Below are 20415 nucleotides of genomic sequence, written 5' to 3' on the forward strand. Positions count from 1 at the left end.
GAACTATAGAGAACCTTTTTAACTTCAGTGCCAAACTGGACTGGAAGATTAAATGATAATCATATATATTTATTTATAGGCATTTAGAACTTCCTAAGGGTATAAGAGCCAATTTAACTTTCTTTTTCTTCTTTTTAAAGCCATATGAAGGATTAAGACCTCAGGATCTTCGTAGATTGAAAGATATGCTTATTGTGGAAACAGCAGACATGCTCCAGGCTCCACTATTTACAGCTGAAGCTTTACTTCGAGCTCATGGTAATGAAAGAAATACCATATGCTTCTCATAACATGAGTCCCTTTTGAAACTTGTCAGAGTTTAAAAGATGGCTCTATTTTAATGTTTTAACATAAAACAAAATAGTTTGGTAAATAAGCCCAAGTTGTTTTTTCTTGCAGTGGTTACTGCAGCTCTCAGCATCCCCATAACGTTTTGTATTTTGAAGTATAAGCTGGCTATGAATCACGGAGGAGAAGTAGGAATTTTCTTTTTGAAAATTGGGCTACTAAATCAACTTATAGATTGTCTAATTTTAGAAATGTGTGAGTTAAGCAGGATTGAAGTTGGAATCCATTGTCCTGGTCATGATTTTGACATTAATTTTTACTAAAGTCAGTGAACTAACAGTTGTGCTATTGATATTGTCAATTGTATTTTATATAAAAGCTATTTCTCACCATGAAACATGCAAAGTGAAATTATAGTGTCAGCAGATGAATACACTGTCCCTTTAAGGTGGGGTTTTCGTTTGTTTTGGGGGACATTACCAACTTTACTTTGGAAAAGTACTCAGCTTATTTTAAGTTCTGTGATACTTAACCATTCTGGGAGTCATCACATACTGAATTGGACCCTCTCATTGCACACTTGATATTTGATATTTTGGCTTATTTCAAAGACAGGTTTTTTTTCTGATTTAGAAATTATTTGTTAAAAGAGTAGGGTAAGTGGCTGTTCTCCAGTAATTTTGAGGCATACCAGTCTTTTTTAACTATAAATCTTTTTTTTAATCTATACTGAAGTAGAATGTCAACTTCCAGTTTTTTATGTAATCTTTTGCTCAGAAGAAAATTTAAAATTCCATAGTTCATCATCCTTTGCTCACCTCTGTGTGTAATTTGGTATATCACCCTCCAGAATCACTACATTCAATATTGGTATTTCCCAGAGTTCTATACTCTTTTCCACTTTATATATACCACTGGCTCTAAATTTTAGTTTAAATAAGGATTGCGTGGTAAACTAAGCAGCAATTCCTAGAATAAGTTCCAGAGAGCCTAAGTGGTGAAGGGTAAGACCTAAAAATATGTGTTGTAAACAAGCCTACCAAGTGGACCAGTCTCTGAGAAACTCTGCTGTAATGCATTTATCTAATGAAAACAGGGGTTTCAAAAACCACCTAAACAGGAGTACCCTTCGTGGCTCAGCAGAAACGAATCTGACTAGCATCCATGAGGACGCAGGTTCAATCCCTGGCCTCACACAGTGGGTTAATGATCTGGCGTTGCTGTGAGCTGTGGTATTGGATCTAGCGTTGCTGTGGCATAGGCCAGAGGCTACAGCTCTAATTCTACCCCTAGCCTGGGAACCTCCATATGCCATGGGTGTGGCCATAAAAAGACAAAACAAAAACAAAACTGGAAAAAAACCTAAACAATAAAGAATATAGGTACAGTTCAACCTTAGTGAACTATTCAAGGCTGTATTTCTAAATGCCGATTTAACATTTTCTCTTCAACCTAAGGATGTCCATAGCTGAACTCATCATTTCTCCCACTGTCTTGATAAATGGGCCTCCACATTCATTTAATTACCCTGGCCAGAAACTGGGAAGTCATATCTCTGTTATTACTTTTGACTACAGTCTCATCATTTCTCTTCTTAATCTCTCATCCTCTCCCCCATCTTCCTTACTTAAGCTCTTTCCATTCTCACTGTCACTAACTTAAATTCAGGTTGTCATTATTTTTCATCCAAACTGTAGTCTCCTGAGTCCGAGTCTCCACTGTTACCATTCCTCTTCACGCTTATTCATTTTTTATATTGCACTTTAAAATGCAGATTTGTGCATGGAGCTCCTCTGCTGAAAAACTCTTCACTGGCTTTCCACAGACTGAAAACCTTCTGAACTCTTCAGTGGACCTTCATGACCCCAGGCTTCTTTACCAGTTCTGTCAGTCTCGATTTACTCACCCTCTCCTACTTGTCCTTAGAAATTACCTCTTCCAGGAGTGCCCGTCGTGGCGCAGTGGTTAAAGAATCCGACTAGGAACCATGAGGTTGCGGGTTCGGTCCCTAACCTTGCTCAGTGGGTTGACGATCCGGCGTTGCTGTGAGCTGTGGTATAGGTTGCAGACTCGGCTCGGATCCCACGTTGCTGTGGCTCTGGTGTAGGCCGGTGGCTACAGCTCCGATTCAACCCCTATCCTGGGAACCTCCTTATGCCGCGGGAGCGGCCCAAGAAATAGCTAAAAAGACAAAAAAAAAAAAAAAAAAGAAATTACCTCTTCCAGGAAAGCTTTTCTACTTATGTGTTCCCAAGTCTGCATTGAGACCCTTCCTCTCTCTTCCATAATATCATGTGCATGTATGTCTCATACTCTTAGAATACAGTATTGACATCATCTCTTTATTTGCTTTTCCTCTACATCAATCTGGGAGCTCTTTGGAGGGCAACTTTTCTTTCTTTCTTTCTTCTTTCTTTCTTTCTTTTTTTTTTTTTTTTTTTTTTTGGCACTGTCTGACATCCCTTAAGCCCTCAGAAATAGTTATAGAATAAATAGATATCTAAAATGTTATTTATATATTTTTTAAATCCACCTTTTTATTATAAGACTATATTTCTCCATTGCTATCTTTAAAAACTTTGAAGTAAATCCTTTGGGGAAAAATTTAGACCTGGTTCAAAAACAAAATTGAGAAATTCAGAATGGTTTTTAAAATCTTAGAATTTAAAGAGAAAATATTTTTAGCCAATAATAATGCTTAATAATGATAATATAAGAACTTATAAAGAAATGCAAAATTTCTTAAATTGTGTTTCTTTTGGGTCAGGTTCACAGCGCTTCATCCTTTGCTTGAGCTTTCAAGTACAGAGAGTACATTTAAATATAATGTAGAGCTGGCATCAAGTGAGGAGCTGTGACATGACAGTTGCCTTCAGGTAGACCAGCTGCTGAAATGAAAGTAAAATCAAACACAGTAAACATTTAGTAATCATAATAGTTTAAGGTGTTTTCATTTAGGTGAGGAATGGGACAGGAGCTATGCTCCACATAGTTAGTCAAGAACCCTGGCTGATTGATACTCTGCTAGCTTAACAAAGTAGCTTCTGAGGTTGGCCTGGGGATGATTTCCACTCCAGCCAGCCAGTCAGAACGAGAGAAGAACATGGAGAAATAGGTGTGGGAGTTTTTTTGAGCCATTCCTAGAAATGGCATAAGTCATTCCTGCGTGTGTTCCACTGGCCAGAATTCAGTCACATGGTTGCACTTAACTGCAAGCAACAGTTCTGCACTGTAGAATTGTTGTGTACTTACAGCCATTTCTGCCACAGGTTTCAGCTAAATTATTTAACGTATCAGAATTCTAACTTACAGTATTATGTAGAATCGAAGACTAACTTTATAAGTGATTTTATTGTAATTAAAAGAAATATTTCATCTCTAGTGTTTTTACATTGTGTCATCTAGTATTTTTAAGTGATCAACTCCATTTTCACGCCATTGATATTTCCCACAGTTACTTCTTTTATGTAATGGGATCGCTTCTAGTAAGGTGATATCTAACTGAATTTTACTACTTGGCATATGTCCATTCTGTGATAAATTTTTTTGATAACTTACTTGAGAGTTCTGTATTTGGTTCCCCTATTAAGGCATAAAATAGAGGCTAATGCAATATTTCAGATGGACATTTCTGCTATATTGACATTTGATAATCAAATAAAATTTTCAGAGAAAAATGATGTTAGTGAATAAAATAGTGCACATAGCTATAATTTACTCTAAATGCTCTCGAAACCCAGATGGGCTCTGTTTCAGAGCTATTTAACTGAACTATTTGGTAGATTTATAGATTGTATCCTTGGTAACATTCATTCAGCTTTACACAGGATAATACATTTAAGTCTTGTGTTATCTATTGTCAAATTTAGTTCTAAAGTAATTTGAAGAGAAATGTTTGGCCGTATTTACTAAGTAGTAATTGAATTTTAAGGATGACTCAGTTAGGAATACAAAGGCCATTCTCTGAGTATTTCCTCCATGGTAAAAGTAACCTATATAGTTGAATGCTATCTAATGAGAAAATAAGTAAAATTTACTTACCTACTTTTTTTAAATATGAGACCAAGGCTAGGTTGCTTGTCCCTAGAGTAAATGTATATTGAAGTATTTCCTTAAGCTCCTTTGGAGACTCATAACTTCTATAGCCAATTAAACATCAGTAGAGCACATCTCCTTCCATTCTACTCTCATCCTAGGAAATGACATATTCTCTGAAGGCTTCCATAGATAGACATTTCTCCCTCTAGACTAGACTTCTTTTCTGAGCTTTATAGGCTTAAATATAACTGCCTACTTGAAAATACCTCTAGAATATCTCAAAAGACCCATTATCTCATCAAGTCTAAAATTAAAATTATGCTCTTAATCTTGAACCGGAGTCTCTGGTTTACCCTCTTTGCCTAGGTGGCAGCACCAGCAAACCCACCTTGGCTTTTACTTTGCTTTTCATCTTCGCCGTGGCCAACCATGGCCTTAGTGGCTCCATCTCTCACCTGTGCTCCTATAGCCTTCTTTCTAGTTTCCCTTCCCTCCACTCTCAGCCTGTCTGATTGGTTTTTTTTCTACTGTAGTCAGAATGTTCAAGACTAATTGTGACTACCTCTTCTTCCTAACCTTGAGCCCAACTTTTCACTGACTTCCTGTAACTCCTAAACTGATGATAGAAGTATTACTGAGATGTCCTCCGTGGCCTAGTCCCTACCAGTTTCTTCTGCCTCACTCACACATTGTTTCCACTCTGGTCTCCAAGCTCCAGCTACATTGACTTTTGTAATTTCACAAGGGTGCCACCTTCCTTCTTGCCATCAGGTCTTTGAACATGCTGTGTACCATCTGTCTAGAATGTCTCCCCCGCCCTTTTACCAAGTTAGCTCACACTCATCCTTCAGCTGTCCACTGCAGGCATTTTCCCAGTCACCTTCTCTGTCCTCCCTAAATAGGAGTCTCTCTCTCTTAATGATACTTCTGACAGTGATGATTTTTTTAATGTATTAATTTTTCTTAATGTTTTTATTCTTGCTAGACTGTAAGTTCCATGAAGGCAGGACTCATACCTGCTCTTTCCTCCTATTGTATCCCTACAGACTGACATAGTGTATGGCACAAAAAAGGCATTCAGTAAATATTTGCTAAATGAAAGATATAATAGAATCCAAGCAGAAACTGTGCTGGAAAATATTTATAGTAGATAGGACTAAAATTTAGCATATTTAATATGTGTGTGTATGAAATATAGTAGTTATTTTCTTTATTTAAAAGTATTATAATGGAAACTTGAAAAATAATCATACTGTTCTAAGAAAGTCTTAACTTTTTAAGTAAGTACAGGCATACCTCATTTTATTGCACTTTGCCTTATTGTGCTTTGCAGATGTTGCGTTTTTCACAATTTAAAGGTTTGCAGCGGAGTTCCCGTCGTGGCGCAGTGGTTAACGAATCCGACTAGGAACCATGAGGTTGCGGGTTCGGTCCCTGCCCTTGCTCAGTGGGTTAACGATCCGGCGTTGCCGTGAGCTGTGGTGTAGGTTGCAGACGCGGCTCGGATCCCGAGTTGCTGTGGCTCTGGCGTAGGCCGGTGGCTACAGCTCCGATTCAACCCCTAGCCTGGGAACCTCCATATGCCGTGGGAGCGGCCCAAGAAATAGCAACAATAACAACAACAACAACAACAAAAAAGACAAAAAGACAAAAAAAAAAAAAAAAAAAAAAAAGGTTTGCAGCAACACTACATTGTCATGATGGTTAGTGTTTTTAGCATTGAAGTATTGTAATTGTAGTCTATTAAGTGTGCACTAGCATTATAGCTAAATATATATATGGTGTAAACATAACCTTATGTGCATCAAAAAATTCTTATGACTTGCTTTGTTATTTATTAATGTTTATCAATATTAATTAATAATGTTAATGTTAATTAATATTAATTATTTATTAGAATTCGCTTTCTTGCAATGGTTTGGAACCAAACCTGCATTATCGCCAAGGTATACCTGTAAATACCTATCAAAACATTGAGGTCCATTTAGCAGCATTTCCTGAAATGCACATATATACTGGGTTTTCCAGTTGCTGGGTTTTTCTTTGTAAATCTGACTGCTGTTTCCAGTCTTATCCTTCATCTCCCCAAACCACAGTATAGTATACTGCAACTTCATGGAACTGCTCATATCTCTCCATCATACTCCTGTGCCTTTGCATAAATGGAAACACACTACCTCTATCTTCATTGGGTATCTGAGTCATAATTATCCTGTTAAACCACCAAATATGTTGACTTAATATGTTTTTTAAAATCTTATATATAGAAAGTTTCCACAGCCATTGGTGTTTGATTGGTAAAATGATATAGAATGGGCCTTTGTTAAATAACTGACTCTATATTACTTTTGACCCTATACTTTATTGGGTTGCAGTAGAAAGAACACAGACTGGATTCACAAAAATTTGTTTCAAGATCTCTCCTGTCTTTGTGAACCTGGTCATGTTGTGTAAATTCCCTGAGTCTTGATTTTTTCATCTAAATAATGATTGAAAAGTTTTTTGGGAGAGTTCCCATTGTGGCTCAGCAGTAATGAGCCTGACTAGTATCCATAAGGACATGGGTTCAATCCCTGGCCTCACTCAGTAGGTTAAGGATCCGGCATTGCTGTGAGGTGTAGTATAGGAGAGCAGCTACGGCTCCTATTCAACCCCTACCCTGGGAACTTCCGTATGCTGCGGGTACAGACCTAAAAGGACAAAAAAAGAAAAGTTTGTTGTGAGAAGTAGATGAAATAATACATATAAAATACCTAGCAAAATCATTAGATAATATTAGCTTATTATTTTTAAATTGTTAGGTTTTTATGGCTCTGGACTTTATGAACACATATATGTCTGTTTTTGAAATGTTTGTAGTAGAAAGACAACCTTTTTTAGTTAAGCCAGGTTGAAGCCCACTTAATATGGAATTTATATCAAATTTACTAGAATTTATAATCATAATCCCATCAGAAGTTCCTTCTGCTTTCAGGCTATTTATCAAATGATTTTTAGGACTTGTTGGTATTTTGACATGTTTATAATGAGCTATGTATGTAATCATTTTACAAGTTGACACCAATGAAGCCAATTGCAAAGTTATGTATTGTTTTTGAACGAATAGAATGGCTTAATCAAACCTATGCCAACAAAAATTTAGTAAATTCCAATATGTGTGAACCACTTTTTTTGATTATGGGTAGAAATGACTAAAAATTTTGACCATATTATTAGATACTGACACGGTTTTTAAGCCATGGTAAATTATAAAAGTTTAAATTTCATTTAAAAATATGAATGGAGGAGTTCCCATCATGGCTCAGTGGTTAATGAGCCCAACTAGTATCCATGAGGATGCAGATTCAATCCCTGGCCTCTCTCATTGGGTTAAGGATTCAGCGTTGCCGTGATCTGTGGTGTATGTCACAGATGTGGCTTGGATTCCGAGTTGCTGTGGCTATGGTGTGGGCAGGCAGCTGTAGCTCTGATTCAACCCCTAGCCTGGGAACCTCCATGTGCTGCAGGTACAGTCCTAAAAAGACAATAAAAAAATGTATATGAATGGATAAAACATACCTGAATATTTCATTTGTAGTTACTACTTTTTCTGCCTTAGATGACCTATATCTCTCTAATTTAGTCCCTTTTATTATTATGAAGCTCTTAAACCATCACCATGTCTTCTCTGTCAGTTGAGAGATGTCCATCCCATTTTTCTTAAAGACTGGGACAGGGAGAAATTACTTGAAGCTTGGATGTCCAACCCAGAGAACTGCTGCCAACGTTCAGGTGTTCAAATGCCAACTCCACCACCAAGTGGTTATAATGCCTGGGACACGCTCCCTTCTCCGAGAACTCCAAGGACTACACGTTCTTCCGTCACCTCTCCAGATGAAATAAGTTTATCTCCTGGGGATTTGGACACCAGTTTGGTATGGTTTAGTATTCAGTGTATTCCCATAGTTTTCATTTTAATATTGTTTCATGGAACCTCTAGTCATATTCTTGTAATTGAATCCTCTGCCTTTAAAGAGTTTGGTAATTTCATGCTTTAGCAAGTACCTGTTATTACAGACTATTTTCGTGATCTCTGGATTATAGATTGAAAAATAAAAAGGCTTTCTTTTCTCTTTTTGAAACAGAAAATGTAAAAGAATTTGGGAAAACCATCTACTGTATTTTCACTTAAAAGTTCCAGTTTCTTGGAATTCCCTTGTGTTGCAGGAGGTTAAAGATCTGGCGTTGTCACTGCAGTGGCTTGGGTCACTACTATGGTGAAAGTTAGGTCCCTGACCCAGGAACTTCCATATGCTGCGAGCACAGCCAGAAAAAGTTCCTTAAAGTTTTGAATGCACTATACCAAAATATTAAAAGTCAAGTTTGTAATAGGTACTTGAAACCAAAAAATGAAGATATTTTTATATTTTTATGAAGACATTTATAATATGCTAATAACTATGTATTTGTCTTAGTAAAACTTCTGGAGTTTGTCTCCATTTCTAGATACATCTCCATAATAAACATTTGCTTTTTATTGAGAAACAGTACTGCCATTGTGTGCATTTTTAATTGGCAAACCATGGTGTAGTATTACAGGAAATTTTTATGTTTTTCTGTTTCTTGAATGATTCAGCCACTCAAAATATGTAATAAATAAGAAAGCACTCCCAGTTTTTTTCTGAGCTTTCCTGGGAAACATAATCTTACTTCTGTAATCCACATCTATTAACATTATTTAAAAAAAAAAAAGAAAGAAAGAAAGAAAGAAAGGAGTTCCTGTCGTGGTGCAGTGGAAACGAATCTGACTAGGATCCATGAGGTCACAGGTTCAATCCCTGGCCTCACTCAGTGGGTTAAGGATCCGGTGTTGCCATCAGCTGTGGTGCAGGTTGCAGATACGGCTCAGATCTGGCATTGCTGTGGCTGTGGTGTAGGCCAGCGGCTATAGCTCCAATTCAACTCCCTAGCCTGGGACCCTCCATATGCCACAGGTGTGGCCCTAAAAAAATTAAAAAAAAAAAAAAAGTTTGCTTCTCCTAAGTTATTGTTTAGAAGATACATAGCTTTGTAGCATAGTCCACGGGTAGAAATCCTTAAATTGCTAGTCTAAATATCCTGAGTTGCTATATTGAAAACAAAGTTACTCTGTTTTGTAGATTTTCTAGGGTGAGCATAGGATGAAGGACATGATATTGAAGTGGTTATTTTGCAATTTGACCTTGTACTGAATAGATTGTAATGATTTGTTTCTTGTATTTTCTTTTCCAAATGAATATTTGCTACTTTAATTTAATGTGTAAATTTGGAATTTAGGAATTTGACTTTTGCATTAAAACATTTCAGTCTTACAGTAATTTATAATGAGGTAGGCCTAGAATTTGTTATTTAGTCAAAGGAAGGCACATTAACTTTAACTTCCCTTATAATTTAGAAACATTTAATTTTTTTATAATTACTATACTAGTATTTTCACCTTAAACTAGTGAATAAAGAAATGTTCCCTCTCCAGAGTATGACTTTGTTTAAATCATTGCTTTTCTTCACCTCCAGTGTGACATTTGTATGTGCAGTATTTCTGTATTTGAAGACCCAGTGGATATGCCCTGTGGACATGACTTTTGTCGAGGATGTTGGGAATCGTGAGTATATGTGCAGCATATCTTACTGCATAGCATTCTCATTTGATTAAAAAAAATGGTGTATTTTCAATATTTAATGATATGAATTATTTATATTGGTTTCAGAGTTACCCTGAAATGTATTATACTCTACTACTAAAAAAGAATTTTGTTTTTCTTATCATGACATCCTTCCATTATTAATTTAGTGCAGTTATTTAATTATTTAATGATTAAAATTATTTAATTTTTTACTGTTATGTAACTTAATGTAAACTACTTTGGGGAGTAAAACACGTTCCCCAAAACACACAAATAAGTTTTCTCGGTATTCTAATTCATGTTACCTCTATGGTAAATTTTAGGCCTGCACCTAAATATCAAGAATCATTTTATTATATCCCAAGAATTTTCTTTTTGATGACCGCACCTGTGGCATATGGAAGTTCCTGGGCCATGGATTGAATACAACCACAGCAGTAACCTGTGCATGCCACAGCTGCAGCAATGCCAACCTTTAGCCCACTGCGCCAGGAGAGCATCAAACCTATACCTCCACTGCAACCAGAGCCACCACAGTCAGATTCCTAACCCACTGTGCCACAGCGAGAACTCCCCAAGAATTCTTAAGCATTTGTTTTTATGCTTTTTCTGATGGGCACATAGCCTTGAAAAATCTGTGAGAATATGCATGTTTAAAGTTCCTTTTTAATCAACTCAAAGTTCTATGTCTCTGATAGGCGTGATTGGTCTATGTTACAAATTGAAATTTTCTTTTCCTTCTCATGTTCCTCTCTACTCTCCTTCCCATTACCTTGCTGAGATTTATACTTTCTCATATCCATTAACTTTGCTCTAATGTACTTTTTGAGTAAGGTTTATAAACAAAATGAAGAAGACCAATATAATGGGCAATATGATATGTTATCTCTGGAGACACATAAATCTACTGATTGATGACCTAATAAGCAAAGTATGTCATTAATATTTAAGGAAATCTTAAAAATCACGTGTGCTAAGTGTAGGGAACTGGGAATTACCATGTTGGGTGAGAGAGTAAGAACCTGAGCAAATTGTCTCTTTTTATAATAACTTTGTCATGGCATGCTTAGCATATAGTAAGCCACATGTTCAAAGTAAATCACTAAGCTGAGACATATATACACCTATGAAACCATGACAACAGTCGGATAATGAATATGTCCATTGCCCCAAAAGTTTTCTCATTTCTCCTTGAAATCCTTCCCACCCTTGTCTTCCTGCCTCCCTCTTATCCTTCCACCACCACCATCCCTCACCCCACATCCGTAGGCAACCTCTGATCTTTCTGTCACTCTGGTTTCATTTTGAGTACGTTTTCTTTACCTGTTTTCCACATTGGGATATAAGGCAAGATTTTATTTAGAGGGGAAAAATATTCTTTTTTTTTTTTTTTTTAAAGTCAGAATAAATAAGAATATCTGATTCTTTTTAAAACTTAGACTACACTCTAATTAGGATCAAATCAGTGCAATTGATACAGATAAATTAATTTAACTTGGAGCTCCCAGAGTTCCCATCGTGGCACAGCAGAAATAGATCTGACTAGTAACCATGAGGTTGCAGTTTCGATGCTTGGCCTCCTCAGTGTGTTAAGAATCTAGCGTTGCCATGAGCTGTGGTGTAGGTCTCAGATGCAGCTCAGATCTGGCATTGTGGCTGTGGTGTAAGCCAGCAGCTATAGCTGTGATTAGACCCCTAGCCTAGGAACCTCCATGTGCCACAGGTGCAGCCCTAAAAAGCAAAAAACAAAGTTGGAGCTCCCAATTCAAAGCAAAATTTGACTTAGTTATGAGCATAGAAGATTTTCCACAGGTTTAGTACTTTATTCAGCTTAAAATTGTCAACTATATCGTAAAGGAAGAATTATCTGGATTCTACCAAGTTTGCTACTGTTGACCTTGATTTCTTTGTGAAAACTGAGCCCCCCCCCCCAAGGGATTTAGTTGAATCTTCCTCACCCATCTCCTGTATCATAGGAACCAACTTCCATACTCATAACAGACTAGCCATGAGAAGTTAATGACAAGATTTAAATTGGTAAGATCTAATTATTGTTTTCCATGGTACCTTATCAGCCCACTTAGGATTCTTCTCCCCCCTCCTTCCGGGTAGTTCTTGTCAAATCAAGCATCAGTAAAACAAGTTCCAAGTTGGGTGATTCACATGGGAATAAAATCATTTTACAAGTTATTGCAGTCTTTTATGGGCATATAGAAAAGGAAGTCCTCTAAGCAACAGGGAAGAATTTGTAAAGGTACCTAGATAGTTTGAAAACCTTTCAACTTATATTACTCTTTTCTTCCCCCTTGACTCATCAGTCCATACAGATGTTTTTTGGGTTCTTTTTCTTTTAATGATTTTTTTTTTCCCATTACAGTTGGTTTATAGTGTTCTGTCAGTTTTCTACTATACAGCAAAGTGACCCAGTAACGTATATGTACATTGTTTTTCTCACGTTATCCTCCATCGTGTTCCATCACAAATGACTAGATACAGTTCTCTGTGCTATAGAGCGGGATCTCATAGTTTATCCACTCCAAATGCAATAGTTTGCATCTGTTAACCCCAAACTCCCAGTCCATCCCACTCCCTCCACCTCCCCCTTGGCAACCACAAGTCTGTTCTCCGCATCCATGAGTTTCTTTTCTAATCCATACAGATGTTTTGAAGCATCTATGCTAAGGGCTTAAATGAAAGGGAAGTTATTATTTTCTACCCAGCTTAGAATATCCTTCCTGCTGCTTATTAGTTGGGTTTTCTTTTCTTTTTTGCTTTTTTTTTAGGGCCACACCTGTGGCATATGGAAGTTCCCAGGCCAGGGTCAAATTGGAACTGTAGCTGCTGGCCTATGCCACAGCAACGCCAGATCCCAGCCATGTCTATGACCTACACCTCAGCTCACAGCAACGCCAAATCCTTAACCCTCTGAGCAAGGCCAGGGTTGTACAGCATCCTCATGGATACTAGTCGGCTTCATTACCACTGAGCCACAACAGGAACTCCATTAGTTGCTGATTTAGGTAAGCTCTAACCTCCCTCTACCTCAATTTCTTAATCCATAAAATAGTGATGATGGTAACTCCTCTATAGGATTGTTGCCAATTATTGTTAAATGGCCTAATAGATATAAAATGTTAGAACAGAGCCTGGCACATAATAACTGATAGTTATTTTCATCTTCCTAAGCTTCATCATAAACAGAGAAACTATGACAATCTGTGAAGCTGACCTACAAGTTAAAAATATAGGGTAAAGTTGTCCCAGATTTCTCTCTTACTAACATTCATCACCTCTATATTCTGCTTATAAATTTAGGGAGAGCTTGTATGTTGATGAAGAGTAATAGCCTGGATTACAGAGAAATTATCCTTTCTTCAATGAGGTCTTCTCTGTTGTCCTTTAATTCCCCAGAGTTAGCCACACCTACTCTGATATATTTAGAATACATAAAGTGGAAGAACATCATCATATGGTAACTGTGTTTATGTACATTGTGCACTTTGACAGGGGACTGTTAGCATTATGGTTAATTATATCTAACTTTCAGGGAACCTAATTGTAGTTAAAAGGAAGAGATTCCTGTCATATGAAGAAAGGAACTCTACAATAAGCAGTTTTCAGACTTTTAGTTTAAACACCCTTTTACACTATTAAAAATTGTTGAGGAGTTCTTCTGTGGTGCAGCGGGTTAAGGATTTGGCATTGCAGTGGCTTGAGTTGCTGCTATGGCACAGGCTTAATCTCCGGGCAGAGAACTTCCACATGCCGAGGGTGCAGCCAAATAAAAATTTGATGACATTTTTCACATAACTAGAACTCATTATTCTAAAATTTGTATGGAAATACAAAAGACCCTTAATAGCCAAAGCAACCTGGAGAAAGAAGAATAAAGCTAGAGTTGTCATACTCCCTGATTTCAAATTTTACTGTAAACCTGCAGTCATCAAAACAGTATGGTACTGGCACAAAGACAGACACATAGACCAATAGAACAGAATAGAGCACAGAAATGAATCCACACTTACATGGGCAATTAATCTTCAAAAAAGGAGGTAAGAATACACAATGGGGAGTATACACCTTCTTCAATAAATGGTGCTGAACAAACTGGACAGCCTCATACAAAAGAATCAAACTGGGCTACTCTCTCACACCATGCACAAAAATAAATTCAAAATGAAGTAAAGACTTAAACGTAAGACCTGAAACCACAAACTTCTAGAAGAAAGCAGCCACCATGGACAGTAAGCTCTTTTATATCAATCTTAGTATTAGTTTTTTGGATATGTCTCCTCAGGCAAGGGAAATAAAAGCAAAAAGTAAACAAATGGCACTATATCAAACTAAAAAGCTTTTTCATAGCCAAGGAAGCTATCAATAGATGTACTGAATGGGAAAAGGTATTTGCAAGCAAGATATCTGATAAGAAGTTAATGTCTAATATATGCAAAGAACTCATACAGTTCAACATCAGACAAACAAGCTGATTAAAAAATGAGCGGAGAAGAAGGAGTTCCCATGGTGGTGCAGGGAAACGAATCTGACTAGGAACCATGAGGTTGCGCGTTTGATCCCTGGCCTCACTCAGTGGGTTAAGGATCCACCATTGCCGTGAGCTGTGGTGTAGGTCACAGATGCAGCTCAGACCCTGCATTGTTAGGGCTGTGGCATAGGCCAGCAGCTGTAGCTCTGATTCGACCCCTAGCCTGAAAACCTCCATATGCCGCGGGTGTGGCCCTAAAAAGCAAAAAAAAGAAAACGGGCAGAGGATCTGAATAGACATTAGACATTTCTCTGAAAAAGATAAATAGGTGGCAAGCAGACGCGTAAAAAGATACTCAGAATCACTAATCATCAGAGGAATGCAAATCAAAACCATAAAGAGATCTCACCAAACACCTGTCAAAATTACTATTATCAAAAAGACAACAAATAACAAATGTTGGCTAGGATGTGTAGAAAAGAAAATCCTCATGGCACTCTTGGAATGTAAACTGGTGCAGCCACCATGGAAAACAGTATGGAGATTCCTCAGAAAGTCAGAAATTAGAACTGCCATATGATGTAGCAGTTCCACTCCTGGATATTTAGCCAAAGAAAACAAAAATACTAATTGGAAAAGATATTTGCACTCCTGTGGTCATTGCAAAATTATTTACAGTAGTCAAGATATGGAAGCAACCGAAGTGTGCATTATTAGATGAATGGATAAAGAGAGGGTGGCATATGTATACGATGGAATATTATTTAGCTGTTAAAAAAAGGAATGAAGTCTTGCCATTTGAGACAAAATGGATGGACCTGGAGGGTATTATGCTAAGTGAAATAAGAGAAAAACAAATTATGATTTCACTTATATTAAAATCTAAAAAAAAAAAAACAGAGATAGAACAAACAAACAGGAAGTAGGTTGGGGGAGGAAAGAAATAGGTGAGGGAGATTAAAAGGTACAAACTTCAGAAGCAAAATAAATGAGTTGTGGGTATGAAATGTACAGTGTAGGAGTATAGTCAATAACTGTAATGTCTTTGGTGACATAGCATAACTAGACTTTATGGTGCTGTGATCATTTTGAAGTGTATAAAAATACCAAATCACTATGTTATGTTACAGGAAGTAACATAGTGTTTGTTGTAGGCCAATTATACTTCTAATACAAACAAATTCTTAGCAAAAGATATCAGATTTGTGAGTATAAGATGTGAGAAGAAGAAGGGAGGTGAAATTGGATGAAGGTAGTCAAAAGATACAACTTCCAGTTATGGAATAAGTACTAGGAATGTAATATACAACATGATCAATACAATTAACACTGCTATAGTTTCATATGAAAGCAACTATATGAAAGAGTAAATCCTAAAAGTTCTCATCAGAAGAAAACTCTTTCTTCAATTTTTTTTTTTTTTTTTCTTTTTATGCTGCACCCACAGCATATGGAAACGTCTGGGCCAGGAGTCATATTAGAGCGTGGCTGCCAACCTAAGCCACAGCATCACAGGATCCAAGCCGTGTCTAAAGCCTACACCACAGCTCGCAGCAACACCGGATCCTTAACCCACTGAGCAAGGCCAGAGATCCAACCTGTGTCCTTATGGGTACTAGTCTGGTTCATTACCACTGAGCCAGAATGGGAGCTCCCCAGTCCTCTTCATTCTTAAAAAGCCATTTGAATCATGCCTGCTACATGAAACTTTCTTCCATCTGAAAAGAAGGAGCTATTCAGTAGTGTCTGATGCTCCAAAGAAGTCTAGGTGGGCAAAAACTGGGAAGTCTTGAATAATTTGGGCTTGTGAGTGGGCTTATAGGTAGTTTAATGGCCTTGTTGAGAGCCATCCAAGGAATAGAAGCCAGAATGCTGCAAGTTGGGAAATGAAAGAATGAACATGAGGAAAGAATGACAAATTCTCATAAACTATTTTGTCAAGGAATTTTGATGTGAAAGGACAGGAAAATGGAACTAAAAAGGGTCATTTGGTTAAGAAAAGTTTGGGGGATGGAATGATCATGTATATTGTACCAAGAGTGAGAGCCACTAGTGAGAGAGAGAGAGAAAGATTATGTCAAGGGGTACATAGTTTACAAGTGCCAGAGCTGGCCAGAGGATTTGAGGATTAGCCTTGGAGGAAAGGAGGAAGCCCTTTTTTCACTTAAGCAAGCAGGAAAATGGCAAAGATATGGCTGGGTTTGAGGTGTGCTAGGGGGTTTATTAAGAGAAAGCTGTCTGGGAGTTCCCCTTGTGGGTCAGCATTAATGAACCCAGCTAGTATCCATGAGGACCCAGGTTTGATTCCTGGCCCTGCTCAGTGGGTTAAGGATCCAGCATGGCCGTGAGCTGTGGTGTAGGTCACAGATGCAGCTGGGATCTGACGTTGCTATGGCTATGGTGTACACTGGCAGCTTTAGCTCTGATTCAACCCCTAGCCTAGGAGCCTCCATGTGCTGTGGGTGTACCCCTAAAGAGACACAAAAGTTTAGCAGCAACAACAAAAAAAAAAACAGGAGAGAAAGCTGTCTGGTGAGGACTCTGTTTTCTCTGAAGTGCCAAGATAAAATTATGGAGATGGAGCAAAGGGAACAGATCTGATGGGATCTCAGTAAGCTTTATAATTTTTTAGAAGTGCAGTGGAATTAAGAGACTGAGAGAACTAGAAGAAAAAGATACTGTAGGCAGTAGAATAATGATAAAAATGATGATGGTGATGACTAGAAAATGGTGATTTTAATTGCCTGGTTTCCTATTTATTTTCTTTAGTTTCTTTAGGTTCAAAAGTTTGTTTCTTATTTTTCCATAGGTAATATTAATAATAATAAAACCCTTGCTAAACTCTATGAATTCTTCTATGCCAGGCACCATGTAGATATTTAACATATATTATATGATCTGTATAACAACTGTGAGAAGTGCATATTATTATCCCCATTTTACAGATAGTGAAACTGAGGTATAGAACAGTTAAATGAATTACTTAACATCATATAACTTGTTAGTGGCAGACCTGGAATTCTCTAAGTCAAAGTCTTGCTCTTAACCACTTAATTCACCTTGGCCTAAATTCCTACCACTTTCTAGGGCACCTTTTCCATTCTGGCTCAACTGATGTGTCTAGAGTAGGACATGAATGTCATTTAAATATTTGCCAAAATGAAATGTAAGCAGAAAACCTTTTCTTTAAAAAGTCATGTTATATTCCAATGCCACCTTAAAAATCTCTTAAATTATCTGGTTAATTCTGTATCATTACCTAACTATTTTATTTAAAGGTATAGAATATTGAAAATTGAGTATGATCTTTCTAAACCACTTATTTCTAAATGTTTAATGTTAAATAAATATTGTTTCAAATTTTAAAAAGGATATATGTAATGAATGGTTGGCAGATAATTATTCAATAATGTTTGTGAATTATATGAATTATTATATTGCAGTTGACATTCCACACTTGCTCATTGGTATATTTTAATTATGCTCTAACAGAAAATTCAGCATAAAGGAGAAATTCTTAGAGTGTGCAAATAAGGCCTTGCCTTTTTTCTATCAATTGATCGTTTTAATAGGTTTTTGAATCTGAAAATTCAAGAAGGTGAAGCTCACAACATTTTCTGCCCTGCATATGATTGCTTCCAACTTGTGCCTGTGGATATCATAGAAAGTGTAGTTTCTAAGGAGATGGACAAACGATACCTACAGTTTGATATTAAGGTATGCTGCTGATTATCTGTGTGATTTCCATAATTTAAATTTTATTAAACCTATATCACAGATTTTAATTTTTTGTTTTATTTTTGAAAATAAAAACTAATGCTCAGAACTACTTGGTTTGCATGTTGTACTTTTATAACTGATTGATCAAGATAACATTCAAAATAAATAGTAACTATTTTAAATTTTTCAAAAGGCATAGTTTTATTGCTCAGTATACTTAGAAATAAAGGTTATCAACCTGGAAATATATATATTATTTATTTCAAAAATAATTTCATGTAGTAAATTATAATGTAATTTATATCATTTTTTTTCTTTATTTTCACTCAGGAATTATTCAGAAGTGTATGCAATTTGCTTTCTTTTTTACATGATTTAAAAGTTTCATTTTAACTATCTAGTAGAGATTTTTTTATAGTCTAAACCCTAATATGTGGACTTTTTAAAAAGCAATCCTATTATTTCTTTAAAGTAGAAAGCATCATAATATTGGGGTTTTTTTTGCATTTTTCCTTTTTTTATTATTGTGGCAAAATACACATAAACCTTACCATTTTAACAAGTTTTATATGATCAGTTCAGTGGTATGAAGTACTTTTACATTAGTGTACAACTGTCACTGCTCTCCATCTCCAGAATTTTTTTCGTCATCTCAGACTGAAACTCTGTTCCCATTGAACACTAACTCCCCACTCCCCACCTCTAATGCCCCTGGGAACCACTGATCTACTTTCTATTTCTATGTCTTTGACTATTCTAGGCATCTTGTACAAGTAGAATCATACAGTATTTATCATTATGTATCTGGCTTATTGTGCTTAGCACAATGTCTTTAAGGTTCATTCACATTGTAGAATGTGTCAGAATTTCCTTGCTTAATGTTGAATAGTACTATTAATGTATGAACCACATTTTGCTTTTATCCATTCATCCATTTGCAGACATTTGTGTTGTTTCTGCTTTTGACTATTCTAGGCATCTTGTACAAGTAGAATCATACAGTATTTATCATTATGTATCTGGCATTATGTATTGTGCAGTTCCTGCTTTTATTTATTTGGGATATATATGTAGAGGTGAAATTGCTGGATCATATGGTGATTCTGTGTTTATAATATTGATTTTTATGTATTATTAGAGTGCTATTTAGAAATTTACTGTTCTAATGCAACTGATAATCATAAGATTCTATTTATTAGAATTATTTTCCATTAAAAAAATGGCACATTATATGAGAAAACATTTTCAAATTACGCTTTTTCTGTATAAATAGTAGCATTTTTACTTTAATCATCAATCTACCTGGTTGTTAGATTAAAGAAAACATAAATTTTAAAAATCATGTCATTACTAAGGCAGTTGCCACATTTTTCTTCCTATTGTTTTATACATTCCAGTACTATTAAGACTGACTATTCTTTGTTTTATATTTTACTCTTTTTTGGTTTGTTTTAAAGTAAATTGATGTGAGGTATACTCTGTGTTAGTATTGAGAGTTAAAATATTTTGTTACGTTTTATTATTGCTGTTTAAACAGGCCTTTGTTGAAAATAATCCTGCCATTAAATGGTGTCCTACTCCAGGCTGTGAAAGAGCAGTCAGATTGACACAACAAGGGTCAAACACATCTGGGACTGATACACTCAGCTTCCCCTTGCTGAGAGCTCCTGCTGTGGACTGTGGAAAAGGACACCTCTTCTGCTGGTCAGTAACATGCAAGTTGGAATAGCTTGATCACCTTTCCAACAGTTTTTAAAGAGGCTTTATACTTTGGACTGGGCCTTTATATAATGGTATGTTTGATGTCATTATTATTTATTTTAAAAGGTATAGTGAGGATTTCCCGTCGTGGCGCAGTGGTTAACGAATCCAACTAGGAACCATGAGGTTGCGGATCCGATCCCTGACCTTGCTCAGTGGGTTAAGGATCTGGCGTTGCCGTGAGCTGTGGTGTGGGTCGCAGACGCAGCTCAGATCCCGTGTTGCTGTGGCTCAGGCATAGGCCAGCAGCTACAGCTCTGATGCGACCCCTAGCCTGGGAACCTCCATATGCCATGGGAGCGGCTCAGGAAAAGGCAAAAAGATAAAAAAAATAAAAAATAAAATAAAAAGGTATAATGAGTGGTGATGGTTTACATTTATTGTGTGCTTGATGTGTGCCATCCACCTTGTCAAATATTTTCAAATATTTAATTCTCCTAACAATGATGGAATGAAGTGCTGTTGTTATACCCACTTTACAGA

At 36.6% G+C, this 20415-nt stretch overlaps 1 protein-coding gene across 9 annotated transcripts in view; it reads left to right on the forward strand.

Moving 5' to 3' along the window:
- The window catches only part of ANKIB1 (ankyrin repeat and IBR domain containing 1), a 160318-nt gene that overhangs the window by 83299 nt on the left and 56604 nt on the right, over positions 1-20415 (forward strand). For all 9 annotated transcript variants that reach the window (XR_014815746.1, XM_084976961.1, XM_003130136.5 and 6 more), the window contains exons 5-9: positions 141-258; positions 8032-8240; positions 9859-9947; positions 18024-18168; positions 19709-19875. Coding sequence is in view for 8 of the 9 variants with exons in the window: in XM_084976961.1 (XP_084833087.1) it covers positions 141-258; positions 8032-8240; positions 9859-9947; positions 18024-18168; positions 19709-19875 (728 nt within the window). In the remaining variant the exon portion in view is untranslated. The remainder of the gene's footprint in view (positions 1-140; positions 259-8031; positions 8241-9858; positions 9948-18023; positions 18169-19708; positions 19876-20415) is intronic.

Source organism: Sus scrofa, chromosome 9 (assembly GCF_054392235.1).
Source record: "Sus scrofa isolate SSC_HxYL_T2T_F1_AM1 chromosome 9, Sscrofa_HxYL_maternal_Yorkshire_Landrace_v2.0, whole genome shotgun sequence".
NCBI lineage: Eukaryota > Metazoa > Chordata > Mammalia > Artiodactyla > Suidae > Sus > Sus scrofa.